The 21,538-nt window shown below is 38.5% G+C and overlaps 1 protein-coding gene across 1 annotated transcript in view; it reads right to left on the bottom strand.

Moving 5' to 3' along the window:
- Nucleotides 1-21,538, bottom strand: part of LOC113679590 (cullin-associated NEDD8-dissociated protein 1) — a 28,662-nt gene that overhangs the window by 4,689 nt on the left and 2,435 nt on the right. Inside the window, exons 2-33 of the mRNA XM_089188925.1 lie at nucleotides 21,274-21,375; nucleotides 21,022-21,089; nucleotides 19,989-20,101; nucleotides 19,335-19,435; nucleotides 18,839-18,905; nucleotides 17,999-18,097; nucleotides 16,980-17,106; nucleotides 16,606-16,714; nucleotides 15,889-15,945; nucleotides 14,921-15,027; nucleotides 13,477-13,522; nucleotides 12,790-12,898; nucleotides 12,596-12,710; nucleotides 11,839-11,926; nucleotides 11,326-11,423; nucleotides 10,656-10,767; nucleotides 9,991-10,084; nucleotides 8,926-9,046; nucleotides 7,999-8,130; nucleotides 7,703-7,736; nucleotides 7,478-7,577; nucleotides 6,383-6,468; nucleotides 5,815-5,871; nucleotides 5,346-5,403; nucleotides 4,509-4,594; nucleotides 3,714-3,776; nucleotides 3,087-3,182; nucleotides 2,917-2,984; nucleotides 2,338-2,432; nucleotides 1,494-1,597; nucleotides 973-1,040; nucleotides 581-695 (exon numbers count right to left, since the gene is read on the bottom strand). Coding sequence (XP_089045051.1) covers nucleotides 581-695; nucleotides 973-1,040; nucleotides 1,494-1,597; nucleotides 2,338-2,432; nucleotides 2,917-2,984; nucleotides 3,087-3,182; nucleotides 3,714-3,776; nucleotides 4,509-4,594; nucleotides 5,346-5,403; nucleotides 5,815-5,871; nucleotides 6,383-6,468; nucleotides 7,478-7,577; nucleotides 7,703-7,736; nucleotides 7,999-8,130; nucleotides 8,926-9,046; nucleotides 9,991-10,084; nucleotides 10,656-10,767; nucleotides 11,326-11,423; nucleotides 11,839-11,926; nucleotides 12,596-12,710; nucleotides 12,790-12,898; nucleotides 13,477-13,522; nucleotides 14,921-15,027; nucleotides 15,889-15,945; nucleotides 16,606-16,714; nucleotides 16,980-17,106; nucleotides 17,999-18,097; nucleotides 18,839-18,905; nucleotides 19,335-19,435; nucleotides 19,989-20,101; nucleotides 21,022-21,089; nucleotides 21,274-21,375 — 2,895 coding nt within the window. The remainder of the gene's footprint in view (nucleotides 1-580; nucleotides 696-972; nucleotides 1,041-1,493; nucleotides 1,598-2,337; nucleotides 2,433-2,916; nucleotides 2,985-3,086; nucleotides 3,183-3,713; nucleotides 3,777-4,508; nucleotides 4,595-5,345; nucleotides 5,404-5,814; nucleotides 5,872-6,382; nucleotides 6,469-7,477; nucleotides 7,578-7,702; nucleotides 7,737-7,998; nucleotides 8,131-8,925; nucleotides 9,047-9,990; nucleotides 10,085-10,655; nucleotides 10,768-11,325; nucleotides 11,424-11,838; nucleotides 11,927-12,595; nucleotides 12,711-12,789; nucleotides 12,899-13,476; nucleotides 13,523-14,920; nucleotides 15,028-15,888; nucleotides 15,946-16,605; nucleotides 16,715-16,979; nucleotides 17,107-17,998; nucleotides 18,098-18,838; nucleotides 18,906-19,334; nucleotides 19,436-19,988; nucleotides 20,102-21,021; nucleotides 21,090-21,273; nucleotides 21,376-21,538) is intronic.

The raw sequence follows: 21,538 nt of genomic DNA, 5'->3' as shown, positions 1-21,538 counted from the left end.
GGCAACTTTAGTGGTGAACAAGGATCATTAAAAAAAAAACTTTGAGACAAAAGAAATTCTACTTTGGTGCATTAGAGTTTTACCAATTTTCCAGAGTTGAAACAGATCATTTAAAAAAAAATCACTTTACGTTGGTTAAACGCCTATTTATTCATTTATTTCAATTTTTTTTTATAAATTTCTTAAAGCTATTAATCCTTTCATTCCTATGGATTGACCCAAATGATTTTCTCCAATATAAACAATAAATTTTTGCAGAGAACGCCAATGAGAAGAATGACTGAAAAAAACAGGATACTGTTCGATTTAATACTAAATTCTCAGATCCAACATTATACGAAATGCTCGGCAGACGGTGCAGAGTCGACACTTTGATCACGGAAGTAAAAATTTCAGCTTTCTATGAAAAGTATCCTTACAAGATGTTGAGTCCAATGTGTATAATTCCTATATGTGGAGAATCGTTTTAGGTCTCTGACTGTATGTAGTCAGTTTGTTTGCTTTCATCGATGATTCTGGATGCGTAGACACCCTATTGCACTTGTTTACATTGGGATGTATATTTAGTACAGTCACATACCTTAAGCTGTGGTAGAAGGTGCAATGGATCTACAAGAGTCAGTTTCCCCAGACATTCGGCGACAACGTTCCTCGTTCCTTCTTCCGTACTTTCACAATGACTGAATAACAAAGTCCTGCGGGAAGATAATCAACTGAATAATAACTGAAACTATGACTTCCACAGCACGGAAGGCACACCTTCATGACAACACACTTTATGCAAAATTCGCACAAAAGAGCGTCAAAAGGCTTACTGAGAAGTTGAAAAAGAGACTTCTACAGCACGGGAGGCACACCTTCATGACAATAAACTTATTTGCAAAATTTGCAGCAAAAGAGGGTTAACACGCTTACTGAGAAGTTGAACAAGGACATGCATATACATATATCCCATTTGATCACCATTCTTACCATATTGAGCTAATAAATGGTCTTAAAGCTTCAACTCCTGTTGGACTTCCTGCTTCACATGAGATCACCTAGTGGAAAATCACCATCAAAAACAAGTATTGGACATGTAAAGGAATAGCGAAGTTTACAAGAGCCGGAAAAGTCAGCTAACGAGCCCGCAGGCAAATCATGCAAGAGCTTTTACGGTTTTCGTCGCATGAAGCGACTAGGAGAATTGCATCTATCCTCTGGATGGAAAGCCAGTTCATGGCAGCGTTACCCTCAAGCCTCTTAAAGAGTTTCTCTAACATTATGCCGGTACCCATCTATACTACTCAGCAGACTCAGATGTGCACTGTGAGAGTAAGGGCTGAGGTGTCACACTACATTAGTACCTAGCCCACCGCGTTTTCTCTCGTCTTTGTTTTTATCTTCCTTTATTTTTCTTGCACCTTTGTCCCGTGTCAGCTGCCTTTTGGCAAGAAAGAGCCTTCTTCACGTGTAAATTCTAGTACATACCTTTTTTTGGTAAATTTTCGTACCTCTTTAAGAGAATGAAGCAACAGATACTGTCTCTTGGGATTTGCTTGAATCTCCTTGAGCAGGAATGGTAAATACAAGTTCAAATTTCCCGCAGCAATTTTACCTACACAGAAGAGACAACATCAGCAAAGTTAAAAAGAAAGGGGACGGGCCACGATAGTTTTAACCCTTTAACTCCCTGATCAAATTTGTACTTCTCCTTACTGTCAACCATACAATTTTCATGATGTTAGTTCAGAGAATTTAGTATTGAATCAACTAATTATCCCCAAATTGATATTTTTCTTTATTCTCATCACTTATCTGGTTGATATTTGATTGATATTTTAAGGAGAAATTCTGTCTTGGTCACTACAAGTTACAGGGTTAATGATGAAAGGGCACAAAGACACAAAATGGGGCTTTGTACATATCTAAGGCCACAAAATAACGTAGTGTAAATCCTTATGTAAAAATATCTCTTACCAACTGAGTTTGAGTTCCGTACTGTACGTTACGGACCGAGCTTTTTCCGCTCGGATTTAGCCCCAAACGCGAAGCGCAGGCCATAAATTCGAGCGGAAAATAAAAACGAGGTTCTGTAACCTTCAATACGGACCAAGAAAAACGAGGTTAATAAGATATTCATTATATTTCTTGGTTCAAATAGAAGGGCGAGATTTCAATTCAAACAAACTTTTGAATTTTGCAAGCCGTGCAGTGAAAAACGGCCCACCAGACGTTTACTCTATTGAAAATTTGTCCACCGTCGACAGCCACATTCATTTAATTAGTTCATTCATGAAAGACTTTGATATTCGTCTTAGATCTAAATAAAGTTAACATACACGCAGTAGATCAAACCTAAAGCGAAAGAAGCCGCTGACTTTACTTCCTCTGATGGTGACGAGAAGCAATCTAAGATGGCCACAGCTAGTTCTTGATGACTGCTTAAGTCACTGAAAGGACAAAAATGATAGTCTTAAATTTACTCCGATAAATTTTTATAAGGCTATACAAAGTGGTAGAGAGGAAGAGGGGGGAGGGGGAAGGTCCCATGACACACCCTCCCCCCTTAGATACGCTCTTGGCGACAGCCTTTAATGACATTTCCCCAGCCCCCACCAGCGAGTTTTTCTCCCAGGTAATCTGAGCCCCCTCTGCTTTCGAGTAAGTGCTTCAAACACTCGATGGAATTTTCAACACTCCAGGGGTTTCAGTAACTTTCTCCTTTTCCGCAAGCGGCCACCGATGATGGAATGGGCGGCTGTGCCGGGAGAGGGGCCGTAAGGCGAAATTCAAACACAAGTGCTTGTGAGGAGGCTAATTAGACAGCGGTAAGAGGTTTTATAGGCGGCGGTAGGCCTCTGTCGAAAACCAGCTTTGATCTTTAATCATTTGCCCAAAAACGCTTGCTACACAAAGAATGTTCTACCAACGTACATGTGCCTTCCTATTTCACCCAATGACAGTAGGGAAAATAAACGTAACGGATCAGCGACCTTTTCACTCTGTGGATAAAAAAATAAGCACATTGAATACTATTTATCAATTAAAAGTAGAATTATGACAAGAGTATAAATTTAACACTTTACATTAAAACTCATTTTTACCTGAATATCTCTGACAAACTGATTTACAACAGATTCTCCATCGGATAAACACGACATGGCCAGTACCGCAACACACTTAGCAATGGAGTGGAAAGCCTGTGGGAAAAGAAGAAAAATGGAAAAAGTGGAGAAAATTTAAAAATTAAAACAAAATAAAACTCAGCATGTTTAAGGGAATTATAAAACAAGACAGAAAAGTGATACTTTCTACACTGAAAATGGTTTTCCATGTATCGTTAATTATACACCAAATGTAATTGGCTAATCAGGTCTCAATCATGGTCCTTGTTCAATTTTTTTTTCAGTTTTGAGAGAAACAACTTGTTTACCCAGCCTCAGTCATAATAGTTAAAACAATTTCCATTTTTCCTTGTTGCCATGGTATTCAGAGCGTCAAAGAGACTCAGACTGTGAGAAGAAAATCCTTTTTGAGGGGGAAGGGTGGGGGAAAGTCGCTGAGAGAGGGAGCTGGGAAGTAATGAAAATAAACCCTATAGAAACAAAATTCAACTGATTTAGGTCAGCAATTTTATAGCCTTCCGTTATTGTGGTCTTGCGCTCTTTCAGGAAAGGTTTTCGCACCACGTTGTTCCTAGAGGCTTTCTTACAAAGTCTGGATAACCATACCTGTTTATGGATGATTGTTTGTTGACTTCCTTGGCTTGAGGAGTAAATAGGAGATACTAACATCTAAGAATGAAAGAATCAAAAGTGTTATGACGTAGCTTGCCTTATTTTCAAATATTGCTCACAAATGTACAAGTAGGTTTTAGGAGAGACAAGAAATATGCTGTTTCATTTACACTTACTCTGTATTGTTCCTTCTCTTCTCCTATTCTTCCGAATATTGAACGTCAAGGGAAGCCAAATTATATGTTTCTCATCGACTCTAGTGCCGAAGGCGTACAAGTTTAACCCCTCAGAGAGACTGAAATCTCGTTTCGCCTTACAATACCAACCCCCCCCCACCCACCCCCCGAGTCGCTTATTAAGGTCTGGAGAATAAAGAAAATAATCACAAATTTAAGAAGCTCCCAATCATCAAAAATTTTCTGGTATGGAGAACATTAATACAAATGTTAGGGTGTGCAGGGTTACGTGATATTCATGCAGTGCGATGTTGACACTCAGTATCAGTACCGCTCGCCCCAGTCACCTTATGGTTTCCTAAATGAAAGTGGCCTCTAGTCATTTAGTCCTAAGTTAACCCTTAACACCCTAACATCAGTATGCATATTCTCCATACTGTTCTCAAAAGAATTCCTAAGATGTCGACATGGAGAATTTGTCTAACAATCAATAGCTTCTTTAGTAAGTGATCAGCTCCTTTACTCTCGTGACCTTAATGTTTGATTTAAGGGTGATATGGTAAGGAGAAATTAAATGCCAGTCAGTCTTAAGGGTCAAAGGGTTACGTCATACCTGGAAGAGATCTTTAAATCCCATTCCTTTTATTCCAGAAGTAACCAGTTCAGTAAGAAGAGTGAGAGTAGCATTCAGTGCTCCACCTGAGCGATTAACAAATGATAATTATTACCCAATGATAAAATCTTTTTAAAAAATAGTTAACTTCCGAAGAGCTCTATACGTCTGAGTGTCTAAAACTGAGACTAACTTAAAAAAGCACAACCGCTGACCAGAAAAGTGCAAACTATCACAAGAGGCAAGTAAGAACGCAAAGAATTACACGTAGATGGAATCAAACATGAGGAAATATCAGTAACCAGCGGTCTAAGGTAAAGCATGCACAAAGAGACCAACTTTGGCCAGCTGCGGTTCAATTCCCGCGCAAAATTACGAAAGGAAACATAAGAAACTACCCTATAATACGTGTAATTGTTTATAACTCGTGCAAGACAATTTTATGTCGACAGCCCTAGCCTGGAACCTAGCTTCTATAACGTTGGCACATTCGTAGACGTTAGACCGCTGTGTTGTAACCAAGCTGCTATTAGTGTTGGTTTTGCATCTGATTGGATAAGAGGATGATGCATAAGACCTTAACTAATCACAGAACGATGTTGAGAAAAAAAAACAGGAGAGATCCTGGATTTAATTCGTCGGAAAAACAAACGGAAACACTCCTAACCAGGTGCGTTACTCTAAATGACGAAAAAATATATTCTCTTTAGGGCTGAATGCGAGGCAAATCACCCTGCCCCGATACCCAGGGGTTAATAGGCAGAGCTATAAAATTTTAGGAGACTACGTAACATCTTATGAATTGTAAATGAGATAGCTTGGTAACACCTCTCTAACCTTGAAGAAGAGGCGACCTTATCAAAACCATGATGGCTGGCAGAGTGGAAGTGCAGGCCTGTGAAACGCGTGATAGTTCATTGTTAGAGTATCAGGGAAAAGGAATGGACTATGGATTGAAGTAAAATAGTCACGAGCATCATCTAGTCCTTGATTCTCGGAGTTAAGTGGCATGAAGTGCCTAGAATTATTGCTACTGGTGTTTCCACTGATTTTGTTGCTAATTGTGTCCTAGTAATAGGTGTAAAATAAAGAACCTTAGGGGTCAGGGTTAAGCACTAGTAGGAACTACAGTTGTCAAAGTCGTTCTCCAAATTTTTCTTCTTCCCACCCCTCCTGGAGCAAGAGGAAGATAGGGAGAGAGACCATGGAACACACTGGCCATTTGTCTCCCTCCGAAAGGTGTGAAGGATTAGAAGCCTAGCAAAGAGAATAAACGCTCGTTCGTGTAGCAATCACAGGGCTTTACCTGCGCCATGCTGTCCTTGTGGATCTTGGCAACAGAAGTTAACAATGTAAGTGAGAGCTGAAAATAATATCAATCATTCAATCAATCAATCAATCAATCAAACGATCGATCAAAGTTATAAGGTGCATTTTGAATAAAAGAAGTATAGGAAAAAGAAAGGCGTAGTGGTGCCAAACTGTTCAAAACACGCATATGCTAACCCAGGATTAATGAAACTTTTGTAAAGCTACATACCCCTTTTTGTATAGCTACATAGTTTCACTGTTGATGACAAAACTACAACTTAATCAAACTTCTATTGAGCTCAATAGTGACTTTACATATATTAAAGTACTGGAGTGGAGGAAAAATAAAGTACAAAACACTGTTGATGACGATTGCCTCGTTCTCAACAGTAAGCTTTTGTAACTCAGTTGTTAGTAGTGCGCCTAACTGGTGTAGAGGAAGCAGGGGTGCAATAACTTGAACCGCAGTTCAAGTTATCGTTTGTTTTCATATGTTTCCCTCACATTAACCTTACAGCACAGCCCTCGAAACGCGACGCGTTGAATGCGCCAGAAACCCATACCTGTGAGATATGAAGATCGCTTTCGCTGATTAAGGGCGGAACCTCTGTCAATACTCCTGATATGTTCTCTTGAGACAATAAATGACCTAAACACAACACGGAAGCACATTGGTTAACGCTTTATTCCCTAAGATCAGTATACAAAATCTCCATACTATTCTCTACAGATTTCCTATGGTACTTACAAGGCAGGGCGTGAAATTAATTTTTTTTTTCCTGACAGCCACTTGGCTCCTAAATTCTTCAAAGTGGTAGCCAATTCAAGAAAAGTTGGTCGCCATTTTCAAAGACAAACAAAACCTCTTTTTTACGCTGTCATCGTTCTAGAAATTAAGTAGGGGAAAAGATCTTTAACGTGCTACAAAATGGACACTAGGATGGATGATATGCAACGTTTAAGCTCACCTAAATCAAACATGGCGTCTAGTTATCGATCGAGATGCATGTGCTGCGTTTTGGAAACAAACTTAACGAGGAAGTTTGCCGCGGATTTGTCTTTGCAAATCTTTTTAATTCACTAGATCTCTTAGTAAGGTTATGATGAAACATTCTAGTCGCCAATCTGGCGACTAATTTTCAGGATTTGGTCGCCAAAGTGAAAAAAATTTAGTCGCATTGGCGCCTGTATTGGGCGCAATTTCACGCCCTGCAAGGGGAATGTTTCTCACGATGAAAGAGCTCTTCGAGTGTACAATCATTTCCTCTTCTCTCATGACTTTCACCCTTTAACTCCCATGAGTGACCAAGACAGAATTTCTCCTTACAATATCAATACAATCTCAAGTAGACAAGTGATGAGAATAGAGAAAAATATCAATTGGTGGATTTTTCATTTGATTAAATACCAAATTCCTCAGACTAAAATTATAAGCAGTGTATGGCAGAGAGTAAGGAGAATTGCTGAAGAGATCATGGGAGTGAATGTTTGGTTCAGGGAGGTGATATTTTTGGGAGAAATTAGATGCTTCGTACTCTTAGGAGTTAGACTGTTAGAACAATCACAAAGCCTGTTCCAAGGATGCCGTTAGCAAACTATAGTACGCTCCTCGTTAAAAGGGATCATGATGACATAAACAAAAGAAAAAAGAGTCTTACCATAATTAGTAACCAAAACATTGAGGGTTGTCAAGGTTGATAGCTTAAGTGCTCTTTGGTTCTTGCGCAAGAAGGAGGCAAGAATTGGCATAGAATCACCCTAAACACAGTGATTAAAAAAACAAAAACACAACAAACAAAAAAACAGATGATCAGTGAATGAAATATTCGGCTTATTGGAGCTACACACAAGACCCTGATGATTTCATTCCCTTTTATACCTACCAGTATCGTATAGAGGTCAATTCTAAGTGGTGATCTGAAAGACAAATAAAAAGAGGTCTAAGCTTGGGGTCCGGAAATTCATTGGCTTCGGAAAGCTTATGAAGAGTAGATTAATGCAGGGATTGAAATGGTACTTTACAAAATGGAGATACAGTCCCAACCCATATTGAAACTTAGAAACTAAAATGATCTGTGAGCTAAATTGATTTTACAATACAACTCTATTTGATTGAGCGTCCCACGTGTTTTCATCGCAGCTGATTGCAAATGGCGAGTAAAGGAGTTAGTCGACATACCCTGCAATCAGTGAATAAGCTTTGACAGTAGTTAGCCTTGTGATTTCATTTCTCAGTCTATCAAGGAATATTGGGAGACACTGTGGAAGTTGCTGACTAAGTTCATCGCCGAGGCTGCACAGAATCTGACCCCTGAAAAACACAAACATCTTTATCATTGGAAATTTAAAGCCAACTGGAAGAGATAATGCGTCCATGTTTGATTTGTTTCTTTGTGCACCGAGAATTGGTGCTAAACACGAGCTTTTAACCCGTTAAGCCGGGCTAATATTGAGGTTAAAAAAAAAAACTGTGGCCAAAAGAAGAGATTTCTTGTGAGGCCATACTTTGTTCGATGGTTTAACATGCCATACGCACTGTTATTTCATTTTCTAGTCTTTTGACGCCCTGTTCTTTTCGAAACTAATGCTCATACGGTCTTATCTGAGCATCGTACTAATCGCACAAGGCGTGTGTGAAAGGAGAAAACGACACAAAAGAAACCATTTCTACAAGTATTCTTGATGACCGAAAGCTTCGAAGTTCGTCGCTGAAAAAATAACGTCTGAAAAACGGAAAAGAAATCAAAGAAGGCGCGGATTGTTTCTGTCCGTATTTTTGTAGACAAAGAGAGTTACTGGAAGCAAACCAGCTTCCAGTAACTTTCTTTGTCTGCGAGATCAAAGTGAGCGATCCACAGCAAGCAAGAAGGCTCTTGAGACGCTTGAGTGCCCAGTTAAACCACTGATGAAGCCCGCGATAAAATAGAGAAAATTATTGAGTCAAGTTCAAACCGATCAACTGCTTTTTTGTCTTTTTCACCGATGTTTCTTTGCCTGGTTCAAAGACAAGCGATTATCGGGAATATGGCTTTTGAAAAACCATTCAACATCAATGTTGCACAGAGCACCTTTCCACAGAAATGAACACCCCTTAATCATAACTTACATGCATGATATGGCTCTTTCTTTGACCTCCTGGTCAATATCGGCAGCTTTGAGTCTGACAAGAGTACATTGGTAAATATCCTTCACATACGGCCTAAATTCAAATTCACTTGCTGGCACTCCTGTTCGATTTAACGAGAAACAGCAATTAATGTTGTGTCCGAGGACATTGTTACATGTTAAAAAACGGTATGGTGATTCCTGTCACGCCAGCTGAATGGAAATTATTCTGCGCAGCTGACTTTTCTGCTCCTTTAAACCTTTGATCCCTCAGGCTGACTGGCGTCTAACTTCTACTCTACAGTATCACCCCTGAATCACACGTGAAGGTCACAAAATTACAAGAAATGATCACCACCTAAAGAAACTCTTAATCGTGAAACAAATTCTCCTTGCCAACACCATAGGAAATATATACGGAACACTATGTGGAATATGCATACTGATGTTCAGGTGGAAAAGGTTAACGAAAATAAAGACAGCAATGTGGAGCACCAGAGCTTCGATTCGAGAAACTGTGTGCAGGAGGTCGATGGGTATTTTCTCTTCTAAGATCTTAAGTTAATGACACTTTCCTCTCGGACTACAGTACCTTAACTCCAATAAGTTATTTTGACCCTCCCCTCATCGTCCCATCTCGCGTCTTTTAGGCACGCAAAAAACAAAACAAAACAAAAAACGCCGGACGCGCTAGCTTGATGGAGATTTTAAATAGAGTGTATGTCTTTATAAAGTAAAGGTAACGGTACTAAAGCCAAGAGACACATCCAGCAGGAGCTTATCCCAGTTTTTATAGTATTACTGATCTCCCTGGATGGGATGCTACTTCATTGCGCAGATTACCTCCTAGCATTTCATCAGGCTTTCCTGACAATTCACTGGTACCCATTTATTCTCCTGGGTGGAAGAGGGGGCCGTAAGAGCAAAGTGTCTTGGCAAGTCTTGATCTCGGACTTCTCAGCCCAGAGTCCAACGCGCTAACTTTAAGGTCAAGTTAGGTCGACGTATATCTCACATACATTTAGGACAAAGAATGACTCAAAATACTGTGACATCTGTGACATACCGTGAGGTCTGATGACCTTGACCAGCTGTTGAGTGACCATCAAAGCTTCGGAAGTGATCTTGTAGAATGGATCGCCAACTGCTGTCACAACAGGCTATGAGCACACACACACACACACACACACACACACAAAAAAAAAAGTTTCAACAAGAGATATTAAGGTCGACTACCTGATCTAATTGCTTCAAGTTGTAAAATAAAAGAGCAAGTTCCAAAGGACCGTCGAAAGTAATTCATGGTTTTACTGCTTTTGCCTGACTCAACTTCTAAGTTGGTTCTTCAAATCTAACGCCACCTTCTTAAGCAATCAGATGCAAAACTAATTTTGAGTGCAACTCTGTCGTTTTGCGAGTGAAAGTTCACTTTTACATAATTATGCGAATCATGTTCCCTTGCATTCTATAATGAAGGAATTGAAGACAACACAACCACCTTATTAGGGTTTTAATAAGGTTTTTTTTTCTTTTTATAAGCGGCTGTCGATGGTGTGATAGGAAGCATGTGCCGAGAGGCTGAACAAATGACAGAAAGGGGTCTTACAGGTGGCGGAAGACTGCTGATAACCGGCCATCAACAAAACCCCTTCCTTGCTCACCCAATATTTCAAATTGTAGTAAACAACAACAACAACACAAAAACAAAAATAAAACATAATGACTACTTACCGGAACTAGTACATGAATATGTGGATGGAAAACTTTGGGTGGATGTTGGGCTAGAATGCAGCCAAGGAAGGCGAGGGTGTCGATTTTCATATTTGATGTTGAGCTCTTATCTCTGAAAAGAACAGGAAGAATGTAAGAAAAAAGGCGATTATTTATGAATTAAAAAAACATCATCGTCTAAGAAGCAACCATTTACAACTTTGAACTCTCACTGGTAAAGTAAGGCAATTAATTAGCGAGAATAGCCCATTCAACAAACACATTCAGCTTCAATTGCCTTCGTGGCCTCAAGAAAGAAGTGCTTGTTATATTTTTAGTAATCGGGTACTCAAGAACTCAAAATTTCCACGACGAAGTATCGGTATAAACCATTCGTTTTTGTGTCACTGTACATGGTCAACAAACGTTATACAAAGCTGCTCGGTGAAAGATATTCCTTCAAAAGCATAAAATCGGACAGGGCAATCATTATTTTCCGCGATACGAGACAACGACACTTTTTTTTCCAAATAAAATACAAAATAACGTGCATTTTATTCAAACATCAGAAAACAAGCACTACTCAGATAGCCTTTGAGCATTTTCACGTACAATTCTACATCTCTGCTTCACACCCTTTGTCGAAAATGCTGTACACAAAACCCTCTTGTGTAAGCAAACAACGCCTTACCCAAGTGAAAACTGTATTCCAGGAACAATGGCACTGATGTGATCAGACAGAGCCCCAGGCAAAACAGCAACAAGTTCCAACAACAAATGGAAACATCCCTGAAATGGAAGAAAGTCAAATTAGTTCAGTGAAAGTCAATCTTCAATCAAGAATTGATCCACGCTTTCAGCTGTGCGTATAACGAGGTGAAGTTTGCAGAACAAGAGCGAGGTGTAAGAATTGTTCAAGGCGCAATCAAGAACAACTCTCGCTTCTTGAGTGCTCTCTAACATACCCAAGAGGATATGAACAGCTGAAAGCATGTACCAATTCTTTTGAAGCATGGCGGACACAATGCTCTCGTTTGAGCGGAAATACTTCATATGGTTTATCTCAAATTGTTCATGAAAATTCACATCTTTGAGAAAACTGTCCATGGAAAATTCGCTTCCCTAAATCAAAGAAGCAACATGTCAGTTTTTTTTCCTCGATGCTTAAGAGTCATGGAGCCAACTACACCGTGAAAATGTGTACCTGTCTGGTTTTCACACTCTTTTCCTTCAGCTGTTTGTGCAAAGCTCTGACAATGGATGGTATCTGAGTGGTCAGGAGATTCACAGGGCTACAAAGAGCAAAAAAATAAACATACGGTAATATGCTGTTAACCCTTAACTCCCATGAGTGACTACGACATAATTTCTCCTTACAATATCAATACAATATCAAGCAGACAAGTGATGAGAAAAAAGAAAAATATAAGTTAGGGGATTATAAGTTGATCCAATACCAAATTCTCCAAAGTAACATTACAAGAACACAGTTAGGAGAATTACTAATGAGATCGTGGGGGTTAAAGGGTTAAGTGCACTGTACATGTAGTGTATTTTCTATATTTTGTGGAAGAATTCAAGATAAGTGATAATAGCGATGACTGACAGCTACAGTGTAGTATCAATGCCGCTTTACATGTCATTTTCATTAACACCAGACCACGACGGTCACTAGCCTGCGACCAGTCCTTAACTTAAGCGCTTTGGGAAGAGCGTTTCTTCGCTGCTAGGATCAACAACGTCAAAAAGCGTCATGTGAGTAAACATAACAGAAAAGGTGCTGGAGTTTGTGGAATAATAACGTAAAGTAAAACGTCTTTCTTCAATAAAAACAAACAAACAAACAAACAAAATCCAATTCAGATTATTGCTACTAATTATATCGTTCCTAGTAATGTAATGAGACTCGGTAATAAACGGCACATGTTGTTTGTTATTGTTTGTTTGTAGTTTCCTCTCACCCTGAATCATCTTCCATAGCTTCAGCATCCAGCGTCTGACTAGCCACAGGCCTGGTCTGTCTCAGAAGAGTGATGTATGCTGCAAATATGTCAGCTTTAACATTCTCTTCCCGTTCTACAAGATAAAAATCCACACCTTTTGATTAAGGGACCAATCCTAATATTTTTTCCAATACTTCATTGATTTGCTGTACCTTTGAATCTGGCAATAAGCGCTGGTGAAACTGATTTGTAGAACTCAGACAACAGTTCTGGTCTTGATCCTAACACTGCAGACAAACACTTGGCTGCTGATCTTCGAACCTGCAGTTGACAATAAAATCAATCTATGATTTCGCTGATATCAAATGCTCTCTATACAGTAAGAAGGGTTATATACCAGGCACATCAGTAAATATATATATATATATATATATATATATATATATATATATATTTAAAAAAAAAATGCATGACTATATTAGAGGGCTTGGATTGAGTGTCGTAAAATAAAAACCAAAGTAATCGAAACGACCAATCAGAGGAAATGAAGATAACTCTAAGAGCCAATGAGAACTCAAAGTAAAGACAAAACTGCCTAAAGCGCGGGAAAACGCGGGCGACCAAGTCGTGATTGGTTTTAGTTTTGAATTGATTGGTTGAGAGAGTGGCAAGAGTTTTCTGGACCAATCACAGAGCGAAAAAAAGCACAACCAAAGTAATCCTGAATTCGACACTCAATTGAAAACTACTCTGATAGCATGGTGTGACTCACATTGCAGTCATGGTCAACTCGTCTTTCACCGCAACAATATCACAAGTATAACAGTTACTGAGCTCTGCCTCAGTCTCCTCTAATAACGAATACAACGTACACGCTCTTATCACCACATTACATTTACCTTCCAGCTCATGTCATCATCATCGCTATAGTCGTCATCTTCGTCCCTATGAAGAGTGGTAACAACCCACAAGTTCAAGAACATTGTATATCATTGTATTCAGTTAAAATTCGTAATCTTTGTCTTGGCCAAACCTTCTCAGGACCCACAGAAGTCTTAACGCAGCTAAGCTACTGTACACCCTTTAACCCTTTAACCAAACTGACTAGTATCTATTTTTCCTTAAAATATCACCCCTGAATCATGCAGTAAGGCCATGAGAATAAAGACAATTACCAGCAGCTAGATAAGCTGTTGATTGTTAACCAAATTCTCCTTGTCCGCACCTTAGGGAATGTATGGGGAACAGTATGGAGAATACCCTTACTGATGTTAGGGTGTAAGGGGTTAACCCCCAGAGTGACCGACATCTAATTTCTCCTCACCTTATCACCTCTGAATCAAACAATGAGGTCACGAGAATACAGGAAATGATCACCAACTAAAGAAGCTCTTGATTGTTTGACAAATTCTCCTTGTCAATACCACAATAATGTGCAGAGAAAAGTGTGGAGAATATGCATACTGATGTGAGGATGTCAAGGGATAAAGTGGACCATGTCTCATGCATGTGTCACACATGCGTAATAATAGAGGTCGGGCGTTAAGTAACTCTTCCTACTTGCTGGGTGGGTACTTATTCGAGGTCGGACGCTTCGTCGAATTAATACGATTTGTACAATTATTATTCAACCGCATGAAGTAGAGTACCAATAATGTGCAAATAAAGAACAAATATCCTGTGATATTGTACGGTTGGTTATTTTGTCCTGTAAAAAAAAGGCCTGTTTAAAACCGGTCGGCTGCGCGCGCTACGCTTCTCTCTCCGCTTTGCTTTTCCCTCCTTATGAGAAATTAGTTGACATTTTTGGCAAAAAAAAAAAAAAGCAGTTGGGAATAAATAACTTTTTACACGTTTTGGTGTGTAGAATCGCTGAGTATTTTTACTTGTTATTTGTATTTTGACTCACTCTAAGGCCTCCTCAAAATGCGGCACAGCTCGTAAAAATACTAAACGATACTAACAAGCTTATACGCTATATACAGTATACTGTCTCTTGAGGGTACAACTGCATAAAAAACAAGGAGATAGGAGTTACAACTAACGAGAATCCAGGAAGAAATCACTTTTGGTTTGAGTCAGCCAGGATTCTAAATATCAGCTAGTGACTGTAATTTATGTTGTTTAAAACTTTAGACCCCTTAGAGTGACCAGCATCTAATTTCTCCTAACAGTACTCTACCTGAATCATTCATTAAGATCACGAGAATAAAGGAAATGATCGCCAACCCAAGAAGCTTTGATTGTTGAACAAATTCTCCTCGTCAATACCAAAGGACATGTATAGAGAAGAGTTGGGAGAATATGCATACTGATGTTAGGGTGTAAAGGGTTAATACTTACTCCTCCTCGTCGTCATCCAAGTCTGTTTCCATGTTTTCATCTTCGTCGTCACTTCCATAGTTATAGTTTGGATCATAGCAAATGAATTCCAGGCAGAGCTCTGTAATCTGTGGAACACCAGACGAAAACATGTCACATTTTACAGCTTGTTAAAAGTCATTTTCAAGTGAGCGTCAAAAGTAATCAGGACTTTCTTTGGTTTTGCTTTACTTTGCTCTGAGATTTGTCTGGACGCAAACCTAAAACCAATCGTGATTTTAACACCCGCGTTTTCTCGCACTTTTAGCAAACTACCCGTTTTTACTTTGATTTCCTTTGGCTTATTATATATATATATATATATATATATATATATATATATATATATATATATTTTTTTTTTTTTTTTAAATAAATGGCCGTCATGATTACTCTGCTTTTGGTATTTTGACACTCAAATAAAACTGCTCTCTATGGAGGGGTGGGTAAAGACTGCCCTTGGTCACGAACTCGATTTTGCTGCTGTCGTCTCATTGTTATTTTGGTTGTTATTGTTTTTTGAGGGAAATCTAGCGGGAGCAAGACAGTAAAAACTAGTGGTACCGCTTTTAATTAACAAAGTGTTTCTCGTAATTTTCGGGTGGAGATGTGTAAAATAATATTAATTTTTAAAAAACACACATGCCGCAGCATTGCTTGGCCAGGTAATTAAAAAGATCATTTAACTTAGCATAGATTTGTGTAATGTTTTGTTTCCTCTAGAATTGTTTTAAACTAAGATGAGACCCCGTAAAAGCTTAGCCTTTGTACATTGTATTTATGCCATTAGAAAATGTTTATCAAATCCACTTTTGGATTTTAATCCTGGATTAACACTAACAATCTTTTGAACTACGGATAGTTTAGTAAAAGCATGAGTTGTTCTTATATTCCTTTCTGTGTTGTCTGGGATAGAGTAAAGCATAAAAAGATTTCCAAACTACAATTACCTTGGGAATATAAGAGGTTACTTCTTTGGGGCATCTGCAAACAAATGATTCAAATGCCTACAAAAGAACCAAAGAGAGACATACTTCACAACCGGCACTACCCAGGCATCATAAAATGTAACACAATGCATGTGCAGCCCATAAACCTCTTCAAGCATCATACAATGTACTGAGCACAACGCATCTGCACCACACAAACCCCTTGAAACTTTATTAGTGCCAGTTTAATATTATCTTTTTATGTGAGGTAGTAGTTATCAACACTAAAGGAAACGTAAGTTTGTTGGAGCACTAAACGCTTTCTGTTATTAATACTCCTTTACATGCAAGGATATTAAGTTGGGTGGGGGAAAAATAAAAAAAACTTTGTAAATGTTGTGCAAGCCTTGCACGTTTTTTTACTCCAGGCTCCAGTTGAATAATGGGAAGATAACAACAGGGGCCAGCTTTGTGCACACAGACTTGCCTAAGTTCCAAATATGAGCTTGAATGCTCATCTCATAATTGCAAAGAGTTCACAAAAAAAAGAATAAAGTTTTGTAAAAAGTTTCAAGAGAATATTACAGGCTAAGCAAACTAAGAGTTACATTTCTGAAGCACATGGAGTTGGACCAAAAGCTCAGAAATACAAGTAGTGCTCTTGGAATAGAACATTACAGCACAAGTAAAGGAAACTGTTTTGCATGCTGGTAGTTCAAAGAAAGAGTCAAGTCTAACCTGAATACAATATTCTCTCAGCTCATCATCATTTTCAACTCTAGAATATTGTACTATCATGGGTATGATTCTCTCTAGATGTTCTCCAACTCTGTGACCAGCTTGGCGACTAAGGTACAACCAAATGTAACAGTCAAACGACAAACTGATCCTCACCAATGCACATCGATTGGAAAAATTGCAGAAAAAGCTGAGAGTTTCATTCAACTCATATCTGGGAAGAGGGGCTCAAAATCCAGCAAAGCCTGATTTTTCTTTTTTTTTAAGGCTTCTTTCTCTGCATTTTCTTCAACAAATGAAAACCAAATAAAAAGAGGGATTCGTGATAACATAATTCATTTTGTGGAGTTTTCATACAAAAGAATGTGACTTACCATATTGCTCCTATGCACTGGATAAAAGTTCTAGTTGTGGAGTGTGAGGCATTTTGCTTCAGTTCAGTAAGCAAATGATCCATTAGTTCAACAAACAAACTGCTGTTTGCACTTAACACAAGATGGCCTGCATTGAACACAATCACATCAAACAAGTACAATAAGTTTCCAACTAGAGTGACTGAGACATCCAGGGGCTCCCACTATTGGGAGCCAGCTCCTAGATGGAGACTGCTCCCATAGCTGGAAACTCCTGGCAACCCAGAACCCAGCTATGAACCCCCAAGTAGGAAAGGGAAACAGGCTCACCACACTGAATGAACAAAGCAAAGAGGGAGGGAATCGGTGGGACAAACTGCCAGGACGATGAGCTGCCACTCCAAACAATCCTGCAAGTTCATGCTCAAAGCACATGCAAGAATGCCTTAAACAAAGAGCACATAGAATTCTGATGCATGCGCTTAAGTAAAAAACTGCTGACTAGTAGAGAATGCTGATGCTACATGTACCATCAAAGGTGCTCTTGACTCCAACAGGGTTGTCAAAAAGATTTTGAGAGCCAGTTTGAGTTACAAAGAAGGCAGTTCAATGTTATTCTTCAATGCTGAAAATAGAGCCACAAGCATTCAGAATAACCCATGTGTTTTTCAGAGTTGACAATTTGTTTTGACAGCTCTGCTCCAACAATAACTTTGATCAGGGTAGCAGAAGTTTATTATATATAATAAGAAAAAATTCATGGATTTTAAGAGATCCAACTGTACATGCACAATACTGAGTTGTTTTTAAAATGGCAGCCTGCACAGTCAGAATTTTTAAAAGACAATTATAGAGCAGTCTAGTTACTCTGTGAAACCTAAAAATTGTAGATATAGTAACCCTCTATATGATACATGTACCATTTTGTGACAGAGAAAAAGATTGTATAGTTTCTGGGGCGTAATTCTAGTATAAGATGTTTACAGTACGAATTGCAATTCCATGTGAACTCAGAATAATCAGGAAGGTTATTTCATTACCCAGTGCAATGATGGTTCTCTTTCTGACAGCAAGCCTGGCACTTGTTAATTGTGGTAACAGAGCTTGCTGAATAGACTGGTGGTATGATACCAAGAGTCCTGTCAAATGAATAATAATTGTATGTTAATCCTCTACACCCTAACATCAGTATGTATAATCTCCATACTGTTCTTCATACATTTCCTAATGTGCTGGTAATGAGAATTTGTTTGAAAATCAAGAGGTTCTTCAGTTGATAATCATTTCCTTTATCGTCATAACCTTAATGTTTGACTGAGAGGTGATGTTGAAAGGAGAAATTAGATGCTCGTCACTCTAAGGGATTAACCCCTTAACTCCCAAGATCTCATTAGCAATTCTCCTTGCTGTCTGCCATATAACTCTTCTGGTGTTATTTTGGAGAATTTGGTATTGGATCAACTGATAATCCCCTAATTGATATCTTTCTTTACTCTCATCACTAGTTTGCTTGATGTTGGTTTGAAATAGTAAGGAGAAATTCAGTCTTGGTCACCCATGGGAGTTAGAGGGTTAAAGGGTTCGCTGGTTTGCACCTTAGAGTGACAACTAATCATGTCTACAGTTTTCATTGACTGCAATATGTAGGTGGGCATGGGCAGGGAAAGGAGTAAGAGGGGGTAAGTTCATGATGAAACTGTGCCGCTGTGATAAGGCAGGGGGGTGTTGCAAGATATATATATATTTTTTTTTGGGGGGGGGGTGTTATCAAATTGGCCACTGTGAACAGTTGCAACCCTTAGCCCTTTGCATCACCACTTTTGGTTAAGGTGATGCTGTATAGTACAACTTAAACATTCCACAAGAATTGCTTTATGTACCTCCAAACCTGCTCAACAGATCACCCAAAATATCCAAGGCCTCAAGCTGGACAGAAACATCAGTGCTCTGACAAAAAAAAGCAACACGGTGATAAAGTGCAGTGCATACAGTGGCAAAAAGGCTTACATGAATGAAGGTGTTCCACACTTTGCCAACTACTGTCAGTAGTAAAATATGAAAAATGTAAATTGCATCAAATGATTTTTGCACCTAATTGGTCTGGAATCACATGAGACATTGCGATAAAGAATTTTCATTGAGGAGTGTTTCCATGATGACAGTGTAAAATTCTTTGGATCAAATCTTTCTTTGGTAAAAAAATTTGTATATTGAATGTATGAGAAACACCACATACAGGTGTTGTTCTGTTTTCAATCTATTGTAAACAAGTGTACTGTATTCACATTTATAACATTATAACATGAATACAAGAGTCATTTTGCTGTTAATATCCATTTCAAGGAGAATGCTACATGCATTTCTTGAAATAGTTACCTTGGAAATAGCATTTGTGAGTCTTCCAGTTATTCTTCGGCAGATGTTGGCAGCCAATGAAGATGAAGCAGGGGGTAATTCACCAATAACTGTTTTCAAACCTACAATGACAAGTACAACATGCATGTACATCTGTCCTTTGCATCTGTATGGGAAATTTTTCTCGAAAGGAAGACCTTTTCAGCAAAGCTGGAAGTACAGTATTGAATATGGAGAGTAAAAAATGTTTAAGAGTAGAGCTCTCTTGTAGACATCAGATCATTTCAAATACTGTACAGAATGTATGTTTTTATACAGTTGTTAAATTCATTAGGGCTGTTGTTTGAGATACATCATTCGGTTAATATTTCCTCTTTAAACACAGTAGACATTTCAGTGCTTAATGTAAAGCTTAGATGAATTCAATCCCTTGTGCATCTTCTTTTCAGCCTCACTGCTTTCAGTGGCACCTCAGTGCAAGTTGGTGAGGATGATTGTAACTCACTGTCATACTACCAAGCCTTCAAGAACTGTTCCTACACTTGTTCATCGCTGATAAATTTAACTTGTCATAAGACTGAACTTTTTCTTGGTCCAAGGCTGTCAACTTGCACAAAAGACATAATCTCTGTGTAAACATGCATTCACAAAGTCCACTGATTCTTAACTGCTTACCAATACTTGAAATGTCTCTCAGTTGCTCATTGTCTGACAGCATGTTTGAGCAGAGTGAATCAACTATGGTCTCCACATGATGTTCCTTGACTTTACTAACCAGAGGGCCAAGGCTAGAGATGGTAAAAATAACAACAACACAACACGTTAATTTTTTTTACTGACAGTTACATGGAAATGCATAGAGAACAGTATGGAAAATATGTACACTGACTCCAGGGTGAAGATGAAAGGAAGATCACAGGGGAAAAGAAACTGAAACAAGAGGGAGACAGAGGAGAAGTTTATAGAGGGGAAAGAAGACAGGAAGGGGAGAGAAAACAAAATGGGATTAAAAGAAAGATAAGAAGTATGGATACATATACATACACCATACCATAAGACAGTCATGTTATCAAAAGAGCAGAATTTTCAGTAAGAATCCAAATAGGCAACAAAGATTCAGGAGTAAGTTAACCCTTTAGTTCCCATGAGTGACCAAGACAGAATTTCTCCTTACAATATCAATACAATATCAAACAGACAAGTGATGAGAATAAAGAAAAATATCAATTGGGGGATAATTAGTTGATCCAATACTAAATTAGCTGAACTAATATTGTAAGAATTGTATGGTAGACAGTAAGGAGAATTACAAATTTGATCTGGGATTTAAAGAGTTAGGAAGGGAGTGTTTGCCAAATATGCCAGATACTGAGCATCTAGCTGGTGAATTTTCCCAGCCACCACTTCTTGCTGAAAAGCCTGAATAGAAGCTCAGTCAAATGATTGTATAACACAAATTCTGTTGAATATTTCATGTAAAAACAGATCAAATTTCAATTGGATTTAGGGAGATGAAGGCGTTCATGTAAATTTCTCTGAATTTAGTTACTCTTTGAGCAAGAGGTGCATTTGGGCTGTTTTGACTGTGAATTGTAATTCTAGACCAGGTCCAAAGGTTTCATGATTGAATACAAAATATTAATTTTCTGTAATATTTAGAGTATCAGATCATGTCAACCAAAAGATGCCAAGAAAATGACATAGTCACCATTTAACAGCAAGGTTCTGTACTTCACCATTCTTATCTTCAAGCAATTTCAAAAGCATCTGAACAACCTGAAATGATTCGAAAAAAAAAAAAAAAAAAAAAAAGGTTACAACTGCTTACAGGTATGTAAAGGTTGACATCGAAAAAAACAAACAAACAAAGAGAAAAGAAAAGAGAAGTACTTTGAAACAAGGTGTGCTTGGAGCCCCGGGAAATATAAGTTTTGGCTAAGTACATGCACGCATAACTGACCTTTCTTTCACTGTCGTCATCCAGTTTTATAGAATCTTTCTGGAGTTCAGCCATCAAGTCATTTGTTGCCATAAATCTGAAGTCTTTGTCACTTGATGTCATCTAAACACAAGCCAAAGAATGACAATTAATACAAGCAAACATGCAAAATTGAATGAATGATGCTAATTGTGTAGGGAAATAAAATTAATCACTAGTTGGGAGGCTTCAGAGTTTAAAATTTAGGTTTGTTTGTCATCAGACTAAAACTGCCCTCCAGGCTCTA

This window comes from Pocillopora damicornis, chromosome 1 (genome assembly GCF_964200805.1).
Source record: "Pocillopora damicornis chromosome 1, jaPocDami1.2, whole genome shotgun sequence".
Classification (NCBI taxonomy): domain Eukaryota; kingdom Metazoa; phylum Cnidaria; class Anthozoa; order Scleractinia; family Pocilloporidae; genus Pocillopora; species Pocillopora damicornis.
This window is presented reverse-complemented; position numbering and strand designations above follow the sequence as displayed.